Source organism: Pristiophorus japonicus, chromosome 18 (assembly GCF_044704955.1).
Source record: "Pristiophorus japonicus isolate sPriJap1 chromosome 18, sPriJap1.hap1, whole genome shotgun sequence".
In the NCBI taxonomy this organism is placed as follows: domain Eukaryota; kingdom Metazoa; phylum Chordata; class Chondrichthyes; family Pristiophoridae; genus Pristiophorus; species Pristiophorus japonicus.
The window spans coordinates 26,970,251-26,987,330 of record NC_091994.1 but is presented as its reverse complement, the minus strand read 5'-3'; the positions used below and the strand labels follow the sequence as shown (position 1 = coordinate 26,987,330).

At 43.2% G+C, this 17,080-nt stretch overlaps 1 protein-coding gene across 1 annotated transcript in view; it reads left to right on the top strand.

The window, feature by feature from the left end:
- Positions 1–17,080, top strand: part of unc13a (unc-13 homolog A (C. elegans)) — a 471,750-nt gene that overhangs the window by 374,416 nt on the left and 80,254 nt on the right. The window contains exons 27-28 of the mRNA XM_070859800.1: positions 8,102–8,228; positions 9,984–10,080. Of these exons, the coding sequence (XP_070715901.1) occupies positions 8,102–8,228; positions 9,984–10,080 (224 nt within the window). The remainder of the gene's footprint in view (positions 1–8,101; positions 8,229–9,983; positions 10,081–17,080) is intronic.

Below are 17,080 nucleotides of genomic sequence, written 5' to 3'. Positions count from 1 at the left end.
ATTACATAACCTGATTTCAACCATTTTATTTCTGAGATTTTAGTTTTGCATCCAATAGGTATCTGATGGAAGAATTTTTTATGCAGAAAATTGTTAAATTCCCTAGTTAAGAGTATTCAATGTAAACAGCCGTAAAATGTCACTTTAACTACCTCAAGGACTAATCCTTGACAGTTCTATTAATCATCCTACTATCTGCAATGCCCTTCATCCTTCTGTAATGATTGTTTCAGAGCCTCCTGCAGTGCAAATCTGTTACCTGGTATGAGAACCGATTATCACTGGCAATCAACTCGTCTTCTAGCTTCCAAACTGTAAAGCTACTGCTGATAAAATAATAGTTGGCTAATCAGGCAAAGTTCCATTCAGTTCTAAATTTAACTGTGTTCGAGTATCTCTGAAACCTTTATCACAGTATCTTGAGTTACTTAGAGTATATTGATGTGAAAAAATTGACACATACATGAGAGACTTTCTCTAACGGGACAGTCAATACATTGCCAGAAAGAGACTTAAAAGTCTGACATTTAGCAAGCATTCATCAAGTCATACCTTACAAAGGTATCACACATCAGGGCATTGCACATTAGGCAGAAATTATTGATTGGCTGAAATGAAGACTTGTCTGTTAAATAACCAATCAAGTATCAGATTGACTGCTGGCAAATCAGAAACTGTTCGACCCAGTCGGTAAGTACCAATGAGAACAGAGAAAGCAGCAGGAGATTATCCATTCACATTTTCCAGTTTGCTTTCTTTAAAAGTTACTGATCCGAAATTGGCAAATAGCACCCGCTGTAAGAAATGGAAACGTGTTTTATTTCCCAGCACTGGCATACCACACCTTAAGCGAACCTTCTGCAAAAACATTAAAAAAAAGAAAAATAGTTTTCTTGCCATTTAGCTTTTCAATTGTTATGTCAAATTGTTAATATCTGAAAAAAAAATAACTTGGATTACACTTGCCTCTTACTCGTGATAAGTGATAGCATACAGGCTAAGAACTTCTGCTGGAGTTTTGCCATTTTCCTGGTATAACTCCAGTGATGGGAGCAGGATGTTCTTCAGCAGATGTCCCTCTGGAATGTCCACCTAGGTTATCATCCATACGCTGGAAAATCAGCTGGGGTCAGGTCAGGCCATTGGGATGAGCAGAAAAGTCCTCCTATAGGCTACTTATATTTGACTGTGAAAGTATCGGGTAATACCTGAGCAGCTTTCATTGTTACAGAGCTGATCTATTTTAATCTTGCCCAGTCCAAGATAATAGATCTGTTTCTAAAGCACCTTTAAGTTGAATATATGTCAACTAAGGCTGTAATTATCCTGCAGTTACTGGTCTCATCAGCATCTGTGGGGCATAACGTGCATTCGGCAAACTAAAGTTTTACTGCTCAGTGCTCATCCCTCCAGTAAGGTTAGTGACTAAAGAACTTGGCACTCAAACAGGGGTAATTCACATCCGGACTGGGGTCAAGCAGGGCTGCATCATCGCCCCAACCCTCTTCTCAAGCTTCCTTGCTGCCACGCTCCACTTCACAGTTGACAAGCTCCCCGCTGGAGTGGAACTAAACTACAGAACCAGTGGGAACCTGTTCAACCTTCACCGTCTCCAGGCCAGATCCAAGACCACTCCAACCTCTGTCGTCGAGCAACAGTACGCGAACGACGCCTGCGTCTGTGCACACACACAAGCTGAACTCCAGGACATAGTCACCGTATTTACCGAGGCGTATGAAAGCATGGGCCTTATGCTAAACATCAGTAAGACAAAGGTCCTCCACCAGCCTGTCCTCGCCGCACAGCACTGCACCCCCGACATCAAGATCCACGGCGCGGCCCTGGACAACGTGGACCACTTCCCTTATCTTGGGAGCCTCCTATCAACAAGAGCAGGCATTGACAACGAGATCCAACACTGCCTCCAGTGCGCCAGTGCAGCCTTCGGCCGCCTGAGGAAAAGAGTGTTTGAAGACCAGGCCCTCAAAACTGTCACCAAGCTCATGGTCTACAGGGCCATAGTAATACCCGCCCTCCTGTAAGGCTCAGAGACGTGGACCATGTATAGTAGACACCTCAAGTCGCTGGAGAAATACCACCAGCGATGTCTCCGCAAGATCCTACAAATCCTCTCGGAGCACAGCCGCACAAACCTTAGCATCCTCGTCCAGGCCAACATCTCCAGCATTGAAGCACTGACCACACTTGATCAGCTCACCTGGGCAGGCCACATAGTTCGCATGCCAGACACGAGACTCCCAAAGCAAACGCTCTACTTGGAACTTATCCATGACAAACGACTCAAAGGCGGGCAGAGGAAACGTTACAAGGACACACTCAAAGCCTCCCTGATAAAGTGCGACATCCCCACTGACAACCGGGAGTCTCTGGCCAAAGACCGCCCTAAATGGTGGAAGTGCATCCGGGAGGGCGCTGAGCTCCTCGAGTATCGTTGCCGAGAGCATGCAGAAATCACGCGCAGGCAGCGGAAGGAGTGTGCGGCAAACCAGGCTCCCTGCCCACCCTTCCCCTCAACCACTGACTGTCCCACCTGTGACAGAGACTGTGGTTCTCTTATTGGACTGTACAGCCACCTAAGAACTCATGCTAAGAGTGGAAGCAAGCCTTCCTCGATTCCGAGGAACTGTCTATGATAATGATGATGATTTTTTTATACTACCAGGGTGTAAATTGGAGTGTCTGCTTTTTCATTAAATTAAAAACATTCTAACAATGCTTTAAAAGTTAGGAGGTGTTGATTATCAGATTGTCCACTATTGCTCAAAAAAAGAAAAGAACAATAGACTGGCTGACAACTGTCAATTGTTGGGCCCAAGTTTCGGCCTCAGTTGCTCCTGATTTTTTGGAACAACTGGTGTAGAACGGAGTATCTTAGAAATTAAAATTCTCGGCATTTAGTTTGCTCCAGTTCTAGTCAGTTAGAACAGTTTCACTTTGGAACAGAATTTTTTTTTTCAAAAGGGGGCGTGTCCGGCCACTTACGCCTGTTTTCAAAGTTTCGGCAGTGAAAACTTACGCCAAACTAACTTAAAATGGAGTAAGTGAAGATTTTTGTACGCTCGAAAAAACCTTGTCTACACTTTAGAAAATCAGGCGTAGGTTACAAATCAGGCATAGGGAATGGGGGGAGGGGAGGTTTAAAGGGAAGTTTACAAACATTAAACACTTCAGTTTTACAAATAAAGAGCCATCATCAATAATAAATGATAAAAACATCAATAAATCAACCAATAAAATCAAAAAAAAATTAATAAGAAATAATTTTTTTTTAAATCAATAAATAAAACATATTCTATTTACCGACTGCAGCACTGGGAGCCCTCCAACAGCATGCTGGGATGCCCCCAGCCCCCCAGTGTGTTTCTGTCAGTGTCTCCATCTCTCTGTCTGTCTGTGTGTGTGTGTCTCTCACTCTCTGTCTGTCAGTGTTTGTGTTTCTGACAGCGAGGGGTGGAGGGGAGGGGGAGGAGGGGTGGTGTAGTGGGGGAGAGGGGGTGTAGTGGGGGAGAGGGAGGGGAGGGGGGGGGAGAGGGAGGGGGGTGAGAAGGGGGGAGGGGAGGGGGGTGAGAAAGGAGGGAGGGGAGGGGCGGAGGAGAGGTAGGAGGAGTGAGGGGAGAGAATGGAGGGAGGGGAAAGGATGGGGGAGAGGAGGAGTGAGAGAAGGGAGGGAGGGGAAGGGGGGGAGAGAGAGAGAAGGGAGAGAGAGAGAGAGAGAGAGAGAGAGAGAGAGAGAGAAAGAAAGAAAGGAGAGGGAGGCTGAACCGGCCGGGCCCAAGACTTCGAGCTTAGACTTACCAGATTGACAGGTAGGTGGCGTCAGGTCCGGGGGGGTTGGGAGCGCGGATCGGGGGCGGAGATCGGTCGGGGGGGGGCGGGAGATCAGTCGGGAGCGGAGGTCGGTCAGGGAGGGGGGGTGGGGGAAGGTCGGGAGCGGGGGAAGCGGAGGTCGGGTCGGGGGAGAGCACGGTCCGGTGGGGGGGGGGGGGTGGAAGCGGAAGTCAGGTCGGGAGGAAGCAGGAGCTGGCTGTGGGAGGAGCCTTATCCACGCCACCCCAGTGAGGCCATTCGGCCAGGGCTAGGGGCTGCGTGCTTCAGGCCCCTCCCACACAGTTTCGGGCGCCTGGAGCTACTGCACATGCGCGCCCACTGTACCACGCCTGTGCAGAGGTCCCGGCACTGTTTTCAGCGCAGGGACCTAGCTCCGCCCCCCACAGCTCGTGCTGCGCCACGCCAAGGGCCAGAGGACCAGCAGGGAGCCGGAGAATCTGGAAGTTTTCTTTAGGCGCACATTGTGGCGCGAAAAACGGGCATCCAGATCGGGGCTGCGTCGTTCTAGGCGCGGCCCGAAACTTGGGCCCAATATGTGTCTTTGCACCAAGCTTGGTTTAAAATGTACCTGGTGCAAACTCAACATGGTTTGAGAATGCCAACTGGCAGCGCTTTCACTCCATTTAGCTTAAAGCTGCTCTTATATCGGTCTTTTAATTTGGAATCTGAGAGCCAGCAGCCAGCATTAATACTGTTACAAATCCATTAACTGGATTGACAAGTTATGGAAAATGGATTTAACAGCATAAACAGAGAGAACTGGCTCACAGTTACAGAGTTCCCAAAATCTGAATTAAAAATAGACCAACATAAAAGCAACTGAAGTGCAGTCAGATACGTGATTGGAATCTGACTCCAGAATCAGATTTGGATACCTGAAACTCATTTGCATCATTGCAAAAGTAACAGTATAACTAATGTAAGTTTTATGATTACTTCTGCATATTTGAATTTCTTTAATTCCAGTTTACTTGTATTAAAACATTCCAGAGAATTTTTTGCAGATGTCCTGCAGTATGGTTGTATTCTGGAAACTGTAGAGAGTATTCAGTGCTGAAAATGTAAGCAGTCTGAACTGGTAGCTGAGTGTTGAACACAACATTCACTGACTAGTCCTGTGGCATTTCTAGAGATCCAAACTAAGCTATTGCCATTATGAAATAATCTTTTGTGTAATGTCTTTAATAAGGTTAAATGCTTCTAGCTAGATTTGAAATTCTATATCTAGAGATTTATCACTGGCTTCAAATCAATTTATACTGAATAGTAGATTGTGCATTTAGTATGATTGAGATTATCTTGAGCACTTTTTAACTATTGAGTTGGGGAGGGAAGTCTTATGGCATAAAACACATTAAAATGTATTTTAAGTTTGTATTATGCTCAGTGAAGCATTTTAACAACATATAGCAAGGTATCATTTTCTCTGTATTAGCAATTGAGCATCAATTTGCAAGCTTTCAATAAATATTAAAGGGATAAAGTGCATGGGATAAAAATAATGCCCTTCCATTGTCTCTTCATTGCCATTGGTTAACGATCTGAAGACTTTTATCTCTTCACTTTAGTCATTTCTGAGGAGTAATTAATCTGGGCCTTTGGGAGGTGACCATCTGCTTCCTCTTGGTTACAGATCTGAAATCTCAAAATAAATGTTCATGATGAGTGCTAATTATATGAATCGAGGAAAAACTCAAACTTCCAATTCATAGTTTATAATTTTACTAATTTTTATCCTTTTTTCAGAAAATGTAATGATCTGTTTCAGCCTTTTAAGAGAGAATTGCATTTTAAATATTTGAGTTATATTGGAAAATGTTCTGGTCTAGCAGTTTTCTGATTAGATCTGGGTAGCAAGTAGTGAGAATGATAATGCTTCAAAGAAATGAAGCTGTCACAAATAATAGCATAGTTCATATTTATTTAAAATTTAAGCTGTGAACAAGATCATGAAATCAGCATCAGAAAAATGTTCATAACCTCTCAGCACAAGATGATTTTTCCCTATTCAAAAACCAGGAGGAAATTGCTTCAGTATAAATAAAGTGCATTTCAGAATCATGATTGTAAGTGTAATGTAAAATTACTTGCAGCCTAGTGATAATATAATGATATTTGGGAGCATTCCTTGAGCTGAGACTGCAATTCTATTGTGATTTGTTTTAAAGGAAGGGAAGGCTGGGGAGGTACTTTCTGTTTAAAGTATTTCCCCATAACTCTTCAAAAAAGATGCCTATAACACTATTTACTATCTTCTAGATTTAGTCAATTTATCTAATAGTTTTAAGGCTGATTGGGACTGGCACTTTGGATATCTGCTTTCCTCCTGAGCCATGGATTACAATGATGGCCTGCATTCATCCTGTGGATCATAAACTGAAATTTAAGTGGCTCTGAAAGAGAGAGTAGATACCTCAGGTGCCATCCACATAAGCCTGAAAATAGCCATTGACTTCAATTAGCAGCCTGCAGGACCAATCCCAAGACAATGTGATGACAGAAATAATACTACCGACAGCAGTAACCCAGCTGGCTCAGCCATGGCTGCAGCAGCACTGGGACTATTTTATTATATGGAGTATTTGATCAGCTGTATCTGTACTTCTAACCTTCAGTACCATTCTTACCCAGATATTTATGAGCTTTTTTTAAGACATTAACATAACAGTAAACTACTTTTACTGGAAGTCTGCCCTTCACATATGCTTCACTTTAGGGAAAGAAAAATTCTTCTAATCTCTAGTTTTGATTAAAGCTTGTTATTTTTATACCCAAGGCCATCCATACATAAGAATTAGGAACAGGAGTAGGCCATCTAGCCCCTCAAGCCTGCTCCGCCAAAATCTGTGATCACAAAATTAAATAACCTGTAAAAATGCATCTGTCATTTAAATTGTTCAAAATCTTAAAATTAGCCTGTAATGTAAATAAAATCAAGCTCCATTGATTTCTTTTGTGTGGGGTGCTCAGAAGGATTTATTTTTGGGAAATATAACTAAAACACTGATAATGAGTTCAAGTTAAAATTGTAATATCAGTTATCAATTTGTCAGAAAAGCTTTGGGATAAATGGAGCCTACCATTTCCAAAAAGAATCTATGTAAACTACCCACCCCAATCGGGAGAAACCATGGGCTAAGTCTACCAACATAAAAGCAATGCAGTGTTCAAATGCAGAATCGGTACAAACACTTGGCAGCCCTCACTGTTCTGGTCTACTGAGATATTACTGCAATGACATCTGTAACTTCTTGTATCACAGTGTTGACATCTGTCCTGCATTTGGACTTTTACACATCCTGAGCCACCATCTGTTACTTGTCTATTTTTTAATTTGTGCCACTCCACTGTGGCTGTAGTCCAAATGATGCTCCGATTGTTATAGTTGGTATATAAAGAAAAGCACACCAGGGTTTCTCAGGGCACTGGTTTAAATAAGGTGATTGGCCTTCATTTATCATTAACTAACTCAGCAGGAGTTCACATTTAAGACAGGTTTGGTTTTGAACTAAATTGTGAATGATGATGTGTAAAATATTTAAAATGTTACGGTATGATTTCTATTAATTTTGAACTGAGATGAAATTATAAACTTCCCATGATCCAACCTATGTTGTAAAAATACTACCTCAGGCAGATTTTACCTGCATTTAAGTTCAGCATTTTTCTCAACTACACAGTTTTATTTGTTTAGAGACAATTAGGCACAGATGGAATGTTTTCTCCCACTGAAATAAAGCTGTTGTGCCCAGGGCAAGGTTTTGCTGCGAGTTATTTTCAACACCGTGCATTCTCAGTGTTGAGATACTTTTAGACTGTTCACAATCTAATTGGCTTTTGAATGGAAGCCAAATACAATGCAGCAGGTCATAAAGGACATGGTACAAAGCAAGAATACAGTTTGGGTCATACATCGAATATAATGTACCAGGCACAGAAGTATTCACTAATTAATAATTACATCTAAATGTATTCAGTTAGCAAGAAGTGACTGTTGCTCACATAACAGCTATTTCACTTCAAAAGTAATGAATTGCATAAAAGCTCTTTGAGGCATTTACCTGTGAAAGGTGTATAATTGCAAGTGTTATATCAATAACAAATACAACTGATGCAGAAAATATGTTTGTTTTCTTTGTTTCATTTGACAGAAAAATAACATTGTAAGCATTAATTAAAATACAGTAAGATCATTTGACTCGATAGCAATACTTGCTATTCTATTGCAAACTTATCATTTTTTGTCTTTCAGAACATGAAAAGCACAGACTCTGCAAAAGTGCAGATTACATGAATTTACACTTTAAAGTGAAGTGGCTGTATAATGAGTATGTAAAGGACCTGACAGCTTTCAAAAATTCAGTCCCAGAGTACCCAGCGTAAGTGCTCCACTAATCGATTCAGAAATATAGCTCCCAGTGTGGTCCATGTTAGGGTAGAATTGCTGTGAAAAACCTTACTTAGATGGTACTAAAGTTTTATTAATTAAGGCACTTTTATATTGGTGCTTGGGCTCCAGGAGAGCAGTGCTCACCTGTGTGCCTCAGATCCTCACTCCAACCTCTACTCCCAGGACCTATACATAAAAACGGTCCAGGCATTGTTGAAACCACAAAGTTTTCCATGTTTATATTATAATGTGTTGGCAGCAAATGTGCTGTAATCTTGCCACTGATGGTGCACTACAAAAATGTCTTTACATGAGAATAACTCAGTGGAGCAGGTTTTACACATGAATTTCAGGTCTAAAATAGCTTCATTTACCCATAGTTACTTGCATGAAAACAGACATAGCCTAAATAATTGAGCAACATGCTGCAATCAAAAACAAGAAACAGCTGTGAAATATAGATGTGCATGTATAAATGTGAAGGAAAACAAAGTGGGAAATCTGAATTTAAAAAAAAAATGCTAGAACTAAATATCACTTCAATCAGTATCTGATAGAGAAAGACAGATTATCACAACATTTTGAGTGAGACCCTTCCTCAAAACCCTAAAGTAATGAAAGCCCCTGTTCCTCTTTTATCTGAAAACTTGGTTTACATTTGTCTGCCTTGCAGCAGTACAGGTTCTAACTTAAGTCATTGCGTGGGCTGGCATAGCATCTTCTTCATTATAAATGTATGAGGCAAGCAAATATATTCGACTGGGGGGGGGGGAAGGAAAGCCTCCAGATTTGCTAAATTAACACATTTGGCAATGTTTGATAAGGCCATAAAGAGTGCAAACAAAGTTGGGGTTAATTTCTAGAATGCAAAAGTAGGATGCAATCTGGCTGGCTGCGGGTGGGAAACAGAGGCTTCCCATTCAAATCAGGCCCTGCTGTTAAATTCGGCAGGGCCAGCGGAAAACTCGTTCTTCCAGGTTTCCCGACCGCCTCGTGTCCCCCCAACCCACCTTCTCCATTAAAATTCAGCCCTATGTAATTCTCTCTGGCTGAACTATCTTCAAGAGTATGTTAACCCTTGTTCTGCCAGTGGGTACTACAACTTCCTACCACAATAGCAGAATGTACTACGAGCCATAAATAATAGGAGATCTGATGTCCTACCCATTGGAAGACCAGACAAACAGTTGTTTGCCCTTGTGTACATATTAGCTTTAATGGATGGAAATAAACCTGCAAAACTGAATGTGAAATCAGCAGGTAATAATTGCCCAGTGAAAAATCCATGCTAGATGTTCTCTTATCTCTCTCTCCTTTTTTCTAAATTAGGTTATAGACATTATCATTTAAATAGGTTTACTGTTCATCTTTTCTGATGAAGAGTCTCTTTTGAAATATTGTTAATCTGTCTTTCTCTCTTAAATGCAGACTAACCCACCCAGTGTTTCCAGATTTCTCTGTTTTTGTTTAACAGGTTCCATTTAGTGTATTCAGTAAGAAATCTTTCAGGTGAAGCAATTAAACACTGCAAAATGCAACCATTTCCTCTTTAATAATGTAACTGTATCTTTTGATTTTAATGAGTAGAATGAAATTCCAATCATTATATTGATTTTCCTGAAGTAATTTGTTCTTTCCTCTTATCAATCCGCAGCTCCTTATGGGCTATATTGATTGTGAATGAAGTGCATCACATATTTCTAAAATATAATAAGTATTAAAATATGAAACTGTTTATCCACAGCTGGTTTGAACCATTTGTTATACAGTGGTTGGATGAAAATGAAGAGGTATCCAGAGACTTCCTGCATGGAGCACTGGAACGAGACAAGAAGGATGGTGTAAGACAGTTAGCATCTACTACTGCATGAACTGACTGCTGCATTTGAATGTACAGAGAAATTGGTTTTATTTATTTTTTCTAGATTGATACTGATTTAGAAGCAGATTTAGCATCTTACAGCACAGAAGGAAAGGAGGCCATTCTGCCTATCATGCCTGTACCAAATCTTTGAAAGAGATATCCAACTAGTCCCACTCCCCTGCTCTTTCCCCATAATCCAACAATTTCATCCTCTTCAAGTATTTATCCAGTTCCCTTTTGAAAGTTACTATTGAATCTGCTTTGACAACCCTTTCAGGCAGTGCATTCCAGATCATAACTGTATATCTGTGACCAAATACCCACAAGCAATAGTTTGTCCACATCTTGGCCTAGACGTTGCTGTGGTAGCTTTGTGTCACGTGATCTGGGGAGAGGCAGAACTTCCCTTTACCCCAAAAATTGTTTCCCTTCATGCCATCCCAAATCCTGGGGTCAGAGTATTAACATTTTTTCAACGATCACCCTCATCATTTTCAACATTATTGGGTGCACACCTTAGTTTTGGGGTGGGGGGGGAGTATCACTCCGGCACCTTGCCACAATGTAAGTAGGCCAGCTGTACCACCTGAGATTCCTCAAAAAAATTTGAAACCCTCCATTGTAAATGTTATGTACGTAATAACTCGATAGACTGAATACTGTAAACTAACACAGGTACAAACCTGGCTCTGCTTTATTCGGGCCCGAAGTGATTACATTACATGATGGCTTGCCTTTTATATCTGGGCCGAGTACACATGCGTACAGCCCAGTGACCTCTGGCAGTGGCGCCACCTGGTGGCTAGTAACCCCAAGCATACATAAATGACAATATCCCCCTTTAAGATATTAGTAACAGTCTTTTTAAAAATTGAGACGGTCCGGGGCTTTCCGCTCCCGAGTTGATCGTCTCAGTTCAACTCCAGCCTTGGGTGAACGTTCTGAGTCTGTTATGATTGGGGACTGGGTAGCCAATCTGATGGGAGTAGCAATGACCATGTCAGGGATTGAAAGTCCAGATTAATTGATGACAGCAGAGTCCTCTGATGACTGAGGGTAGGTTGGTTGGTCACTGATTGTGTCTTCCTCAGACTGTTCCGGTTCATCCGTGTGCCATAGCTTTATCTGATCAACATGTTTCCTGCATGTTTGCCCATTCTTGAGCTTGACGATAAACACTGTTTCCCTCCTTGGCCGTAACAGTACCGGCGATTCACTTGGGACCTTGACCATAATTTAGTACATACACAGGATCGTTAACAGAAATGTCGTGTGACACAGCAGCGCGATCATGATACCACTGCTGACTTTGACATCTATATTCAACATGATCGTTCAAGTCAGGGTGGACAAGAGAGAGCTTGGTCTTGAGACCTCTCTTTATCAATAGTTTAGCAGGGGGATCCCGGTAAGCGTGTGGGGTCTTGTCCTGTAACTAATCAATATGCATGACAAGCGAGTCTGCAATGAACCTTGAGTTACACGTTTCATACTCTGCTTGATGGTTTGGACAGAACGCTCTGCTTGACCATTAGATGCGGGTTTGAATGGTGCCGACCTCACATGTTTGATACCATTGAGTTTCACGAATGCTTGAAACTCCAGACTAGTGAAGCAAGGTCCGTTGTCGCTTACAACAATGTTGGGCAGGCCATGAGTGGCAAACATGACATGAAGGCTCTCAATGTTGGCTGTGGATGTACTGGATGACATGATTGTACACTCTATCCACTTGGAATATGCATCCACCACAACTAAAAACATCTTTCCCAGGAAGGGACCTGCAAAGTCGATGTGGATCCTGGACCATGGTTTAGATGGCCACGACCACAGACTCAGCGGCGACTCCGCTGGTGCTTTACTTAGCTGCATGTAAGTTTTGCACTGATGCACACATGATTCCAGATCAGAGTTAATTCCAGGCCACCATACATGAGACCTGGGAATGGCTTTCATCATGACAATACCGGGATGAGTGCTATGTAGATCATATACAAATTCCTCTCTGCCTTTCTTAGGCATAACAATATGATTATCCCACAGTAAACAATCTGACTGAATGGATAGTTCATCTTTGCGACGGTTGTAAGGTTTGGTCTCATCACCCATTTGCTTGGGTGTGGCAGACCAATCACCACTAAGGACACAACATTTGACAATCGATAATATCGGGTCCTGGCTGGTCCAGGTCTTAACTTGTTGAGCCATGACAGGGGTTTCTTCACTTTCAAAAGCATCCATAACTAACAGCAGGTCTGCAGGTTGTGGCATCTCCACCTCCGGTGTGGGCAACGGCAGACGGCACAGTGCATTGGCACGATTCTCGGTGCCAGGACTATGGCGAATGACATAATCATAGGCAGATAATGTCAGCGCCCACCTCTAGATATGGGACGATGCATTGGTATTGATGCCTTTGTTTTCCGAAAACGAAATGAGTGGCTTGTGATCTGTTTCCAGTTCAAACCGAAGACCAAACAGGTACTGATGCATCTTTTTAACCCTATACACACAGGCTAATGCTTCTTTTTCTACCATGTTGTAGGCTCTTTCCGCCTTTGACAAACTTTTAGAAGCATACGCAACAGGTTGTAGTTTACCTGACTCATTAGCTTGTTGGAGCACGCAACCAGCTCCATATGACCGAAGCATCACAGGCCAATACTAGACACTTTCATGGATCATTATGTACCAGCAGCTTGTTAGAGCAAAGCAGATTAGTAACTTTCTCAAAAGCTCTATCTTGAGATGCACCCCAAACTCAGTTGTCGCCTTTTCTTAGTAGCATGTGCAGTGGCTCTAATGAAGTGCTCAATCTAGGTAGGAAATTACCAAAGTAGTTGAGTAGACCAAGGAACGAACGCAGCTCCGTCACATTCTGAGGCTTGGGTGCATTTTTGATGGCCTTGGTTTTCGAGTCTATAGGCCTGATGCCGTCAGCAGCAATTTTCCTTCCCAGGAATTCAACTTGCAGTGCCATGAAGAGGCACTTCGAACGTTTCAGTCTGAGTCCCACTTTGTCCAGACGATGTAGAACCTCTTCTACATTGTTCAGATGTTCGGCGGTGTCACGACCTGTGACCAGGATGTCATCTTGGAACACGACGGTTCTAGGGACGGACTTCAATAGACTCTCCATATTCCTCTGAAATATGGCTGCAGCCGAGCGAATTCTGAGAGGACACCTGTTGTCGATAAACAGTTCTTTATGAGTGTTGATGCACGTAAGTTTCTTCGACATCTCGACCAGCTCCCGTGTCATGTAGGCTGACGTCCGATCCAGTTTAGTGAACGGCTAGCATTGCAAACAGGTCATCAGCTTTCGGTAACGGGTATTGATCCTGTTTCGAAACTCGGTTGATCGTAACTTTATAGTCTCCACAAATCCTGACAGTGCCATCACTCTTCAACACAGGAACAATGGGGCTGGCCCATTCGTTAAATACGATCCCTTCACGCTGGAGTCTGCCCAGTTCGATTTCGACCTTCTCCCTCATCATGTACAGAACTGCCCGAGCTTTATGATGGACGGGTCTTGCATCCGAGTCCACGTGGATCTGCACCTTGGCTCCCGTGAAATTGCCAATGCCTGGTTCAAACAGCGAGGGGATCTTGCTCAGCACTTGAGCAGATGGAGTATTATCCTCCGACGACATCGGTTTCAATTCCATTTGATTTTTTCTAGCCAATTCCTGCTAGAACAATCCATAACGGTAAATCATGAACCGCACCATCATACGACACCTTGACTACTACTCTGCCAATCACCGTTATGAGTTCCTTAGTGTACATATGCAACTTGGCATTGACTGGACTCTCAGTCTTAGTATCCCACAGCTTGTCGAGTGTCCTCTGGCTCATTGACTCCCACCCGTGTCCAATTCCATCGGTACCGGCACACCATTAAGTTTTACATTAATCATTATCGGTTGGCTCTTTGTTAGGAATGAATACAGTCCATACACTTCCTCCTCTGGTATCTCGGATTGCATATCCAGATCCGCGCTATTCTGGTCATCATTCTCCACGTAGTGTGTCGCAGCACGCTCACTCAGTTGCAGACACATGCACTGGAGATGCCCCAGTCTCGAACAGCCTTTACAAATGTACTGTTTAAACTGACACTGATGAGGCCGATGATTGCCCCCACAACGCCAACACGGTGAAATCAGATTCATTCCCGTTAGCGGACTTTGGGCAGCCACAGGTTTCGCATACGCAGTTGAGTAGGCCCTGCCATATGCATCTCTGCCAAACGACGATACAATCTTGTTTAGAGTACTTGCCGAGTTCCGATTTTTCGATGATATCTGCTTTAAGTTTTTGTCCGTCGTCATGCATGCCTGGGCAATCGTGATGGCCTTGCTCAAATCCAGCATCTCCGCCGCCAGTAGCTTACGCAGGATCACCTCATAGTTGATGCCGATTACAAAGAAGTCCCGCAACATGTCTCCCAATGCGTTTTCGAACTTACACGGTCCAGCTAAACGTCTTGGGTCGGCAACGAATTCCGACACATCTTGGCCCTCAGAACGAACGTGCTTGTAAAATCGATATCGTGAGAGGATGATGCCGCCTTCTGGTTTGAGATGGTCACGTACCAGAGCACTCAATTCCTCATAGTCTTTGCCCGTTGGACTTGCAGGCGAAAGAAGATTCTTTGAGTCCATAGATTTTCGGACCGCAAACCGTGAGGAAGCCCGCCATGTGCCTAACTGTGTCAGTGGTCCTCCATTTTGTTGGCCACGAAGTACTGGTCCAGGCGAGCTACAAAATCTGCCCAGTCCTCTCCCTCCACAAATCTCTCCAGAATTCCAATAGTGCTCATTTTTGCATGCGAAGGTTCTGAAGTTACCGCGTCGCCAAATGTTATGTATGTAATAACACGATAGACTGAATACTGTAAACTAACACAGGTACAAACCTGGCTCTGCGTTATTCGGGCCCAAAGTGATTACATTACATGATGGCTTGCCTTTTATACCTGGGCCACACACACGTGCGTATAGCCCAATGACCTCCAACAATGGCGCCATCTGGTGGCTAGTAACCCCAAGCATACATACATGACAGTAAATCCTCCGATTTGCCCAAAGGCAATCGATCGCCATAGGCAAACTAGTGTTAGAAAAGAAGATAGGTCCCACTGCAGTCAGGATCTGTATAGCTGCTTCATGCAGGTTTACTTAGCACTGCGACAAGGAAGGCAAAACTGGTAGGAATTTTGGCAGTCCTGCTTCTTTCTGTCATGTCTCCATAGAAGTGGGCAGATGAAAGAAGAACCCAACCTTACTTTCAGTGGAATTTTTCTGGATCCAAAAAAAGGATTGGAGACCCAGGATAACTGGGTCTTGCTCCAAATTTCTCCCCCATCCAGATAATGGTGGCTTTGTATCAGGGTCATTGAATTTTAAGACTCTTGGTCTTGTTTGTAAGTGGGGCAAAAATTCTCTCTTTAACCTGTTTAGCTTAACTAGTCTATCAATGTGGCCAAATCTAATCCCTTCATTATTTTCAAGAACTCAGTCATATCTTCTTGAAGTCTTTGCTTTTCCAAAGTTAAAAAGCCCCGGCTCTCTAAGCCTGTTTCTCTAACATGGATTTATGAAAGGGAAATCATGTTTGACAAATGTTCTAGAATTTTTTGAGGATGTAACTAGTAGAGTGGACAGGGGAGAACCAGTGAATGTGGTGCATTTGGACTTTTAAAAGACTTTTGACAAGGTGTCACACAAGAGATTGGTGTGCAAAATTAAAGCGCATGGTATTGGGGGTAATGTATTGATGTGAATAGAGAACTGGTTGGCAGACAGGAAGCAGAGAGTCGGGATAAACGGGTCCTTTTCAGAATGGCAGGCAGTGACTAATGGGGTGCCTCAGGGCTCAGTGCTAGGACCCCAGCTATTTACAATATACATCAATGATTTAAATGAAGGAATTGTGTAATATCTCCAAGTTTGCAGATGACACTAAGCTGGGTGGCGGTGTGAGCTGTGAGGAGGATGCTAAGAGGCTGCAGGGTGACTTGGACAGGTTAGGTGAGTGGGCAAATGCATGGCAGATGCAGTATAATGTGAATAAATGTGAGGTTATCCACTTTGGTGGCAAAAACCGAAGGCAGAATATTATCTGAATGGCGGCAGATTAGGAAAAGGGGAGGTGCAACAAGACCTGGGTGTCATGGTACATCAGACATTGAAAGTTGGTATGCAGGTACAGCAGGCGGTGAAGAAGGCAAATGGCATGTTGGCCTTCATAGCGAGAGGATTTGAGTATAGGAGCAGGGAGGTCTTACTGCAGTTGTATACGGCCTTGGTGAGGCCTCACCTGGAATATTGTGTTCAGTTTTGGTCTCCTAATCTGAGTAAGGACATTGTTGCTATTGAGGGAGTGCAGCGAAGGTTCACCAGACTGATTCCCGGGATGGCAGGACTGACATATGAGGGGAGACTGGATCGACTGGGCCTGTATTCACTGGAGTTTAGAAGAATGACAGGGAATCTCATAGACACATATAAAATTCTGATAGGACTGGACAGGTTAGATGCAGGAAGAATGTTCCTGATGTTGGGGAAGTCCAGAACCAGGGGACATAGTCTAAGGATAAGGGACAAGCCATTTAGGAGCGAGATGAGGAGAAACTTCTTCACTCAGAGTTGTTAACCTGTGGAATTCTCTACTGCAGAGAGTTGTTGATGCCAGTTCGTTGGATATATTCAAGAGGGAGTGAGATATGGCCCTTACGGCTAAAGGCATCAAGGGTATGGAGAGAAAGCAGGAAAGGGGTACTGAGGTGATGATCAGCCATGATCTTATTGATTGGTGGTGCAGGCTCGATAGGCCGAATGGCCTACTCCTGCATTTATTTTCTATGTTTCTAACTAAAGATTCTTAAACTGGGTATCAATTGAGTGGCCTTTCTCTGAACTTTTTCCAACACTTTGATATCCCTTACCATGTAAGGTGACCAAGCTGGC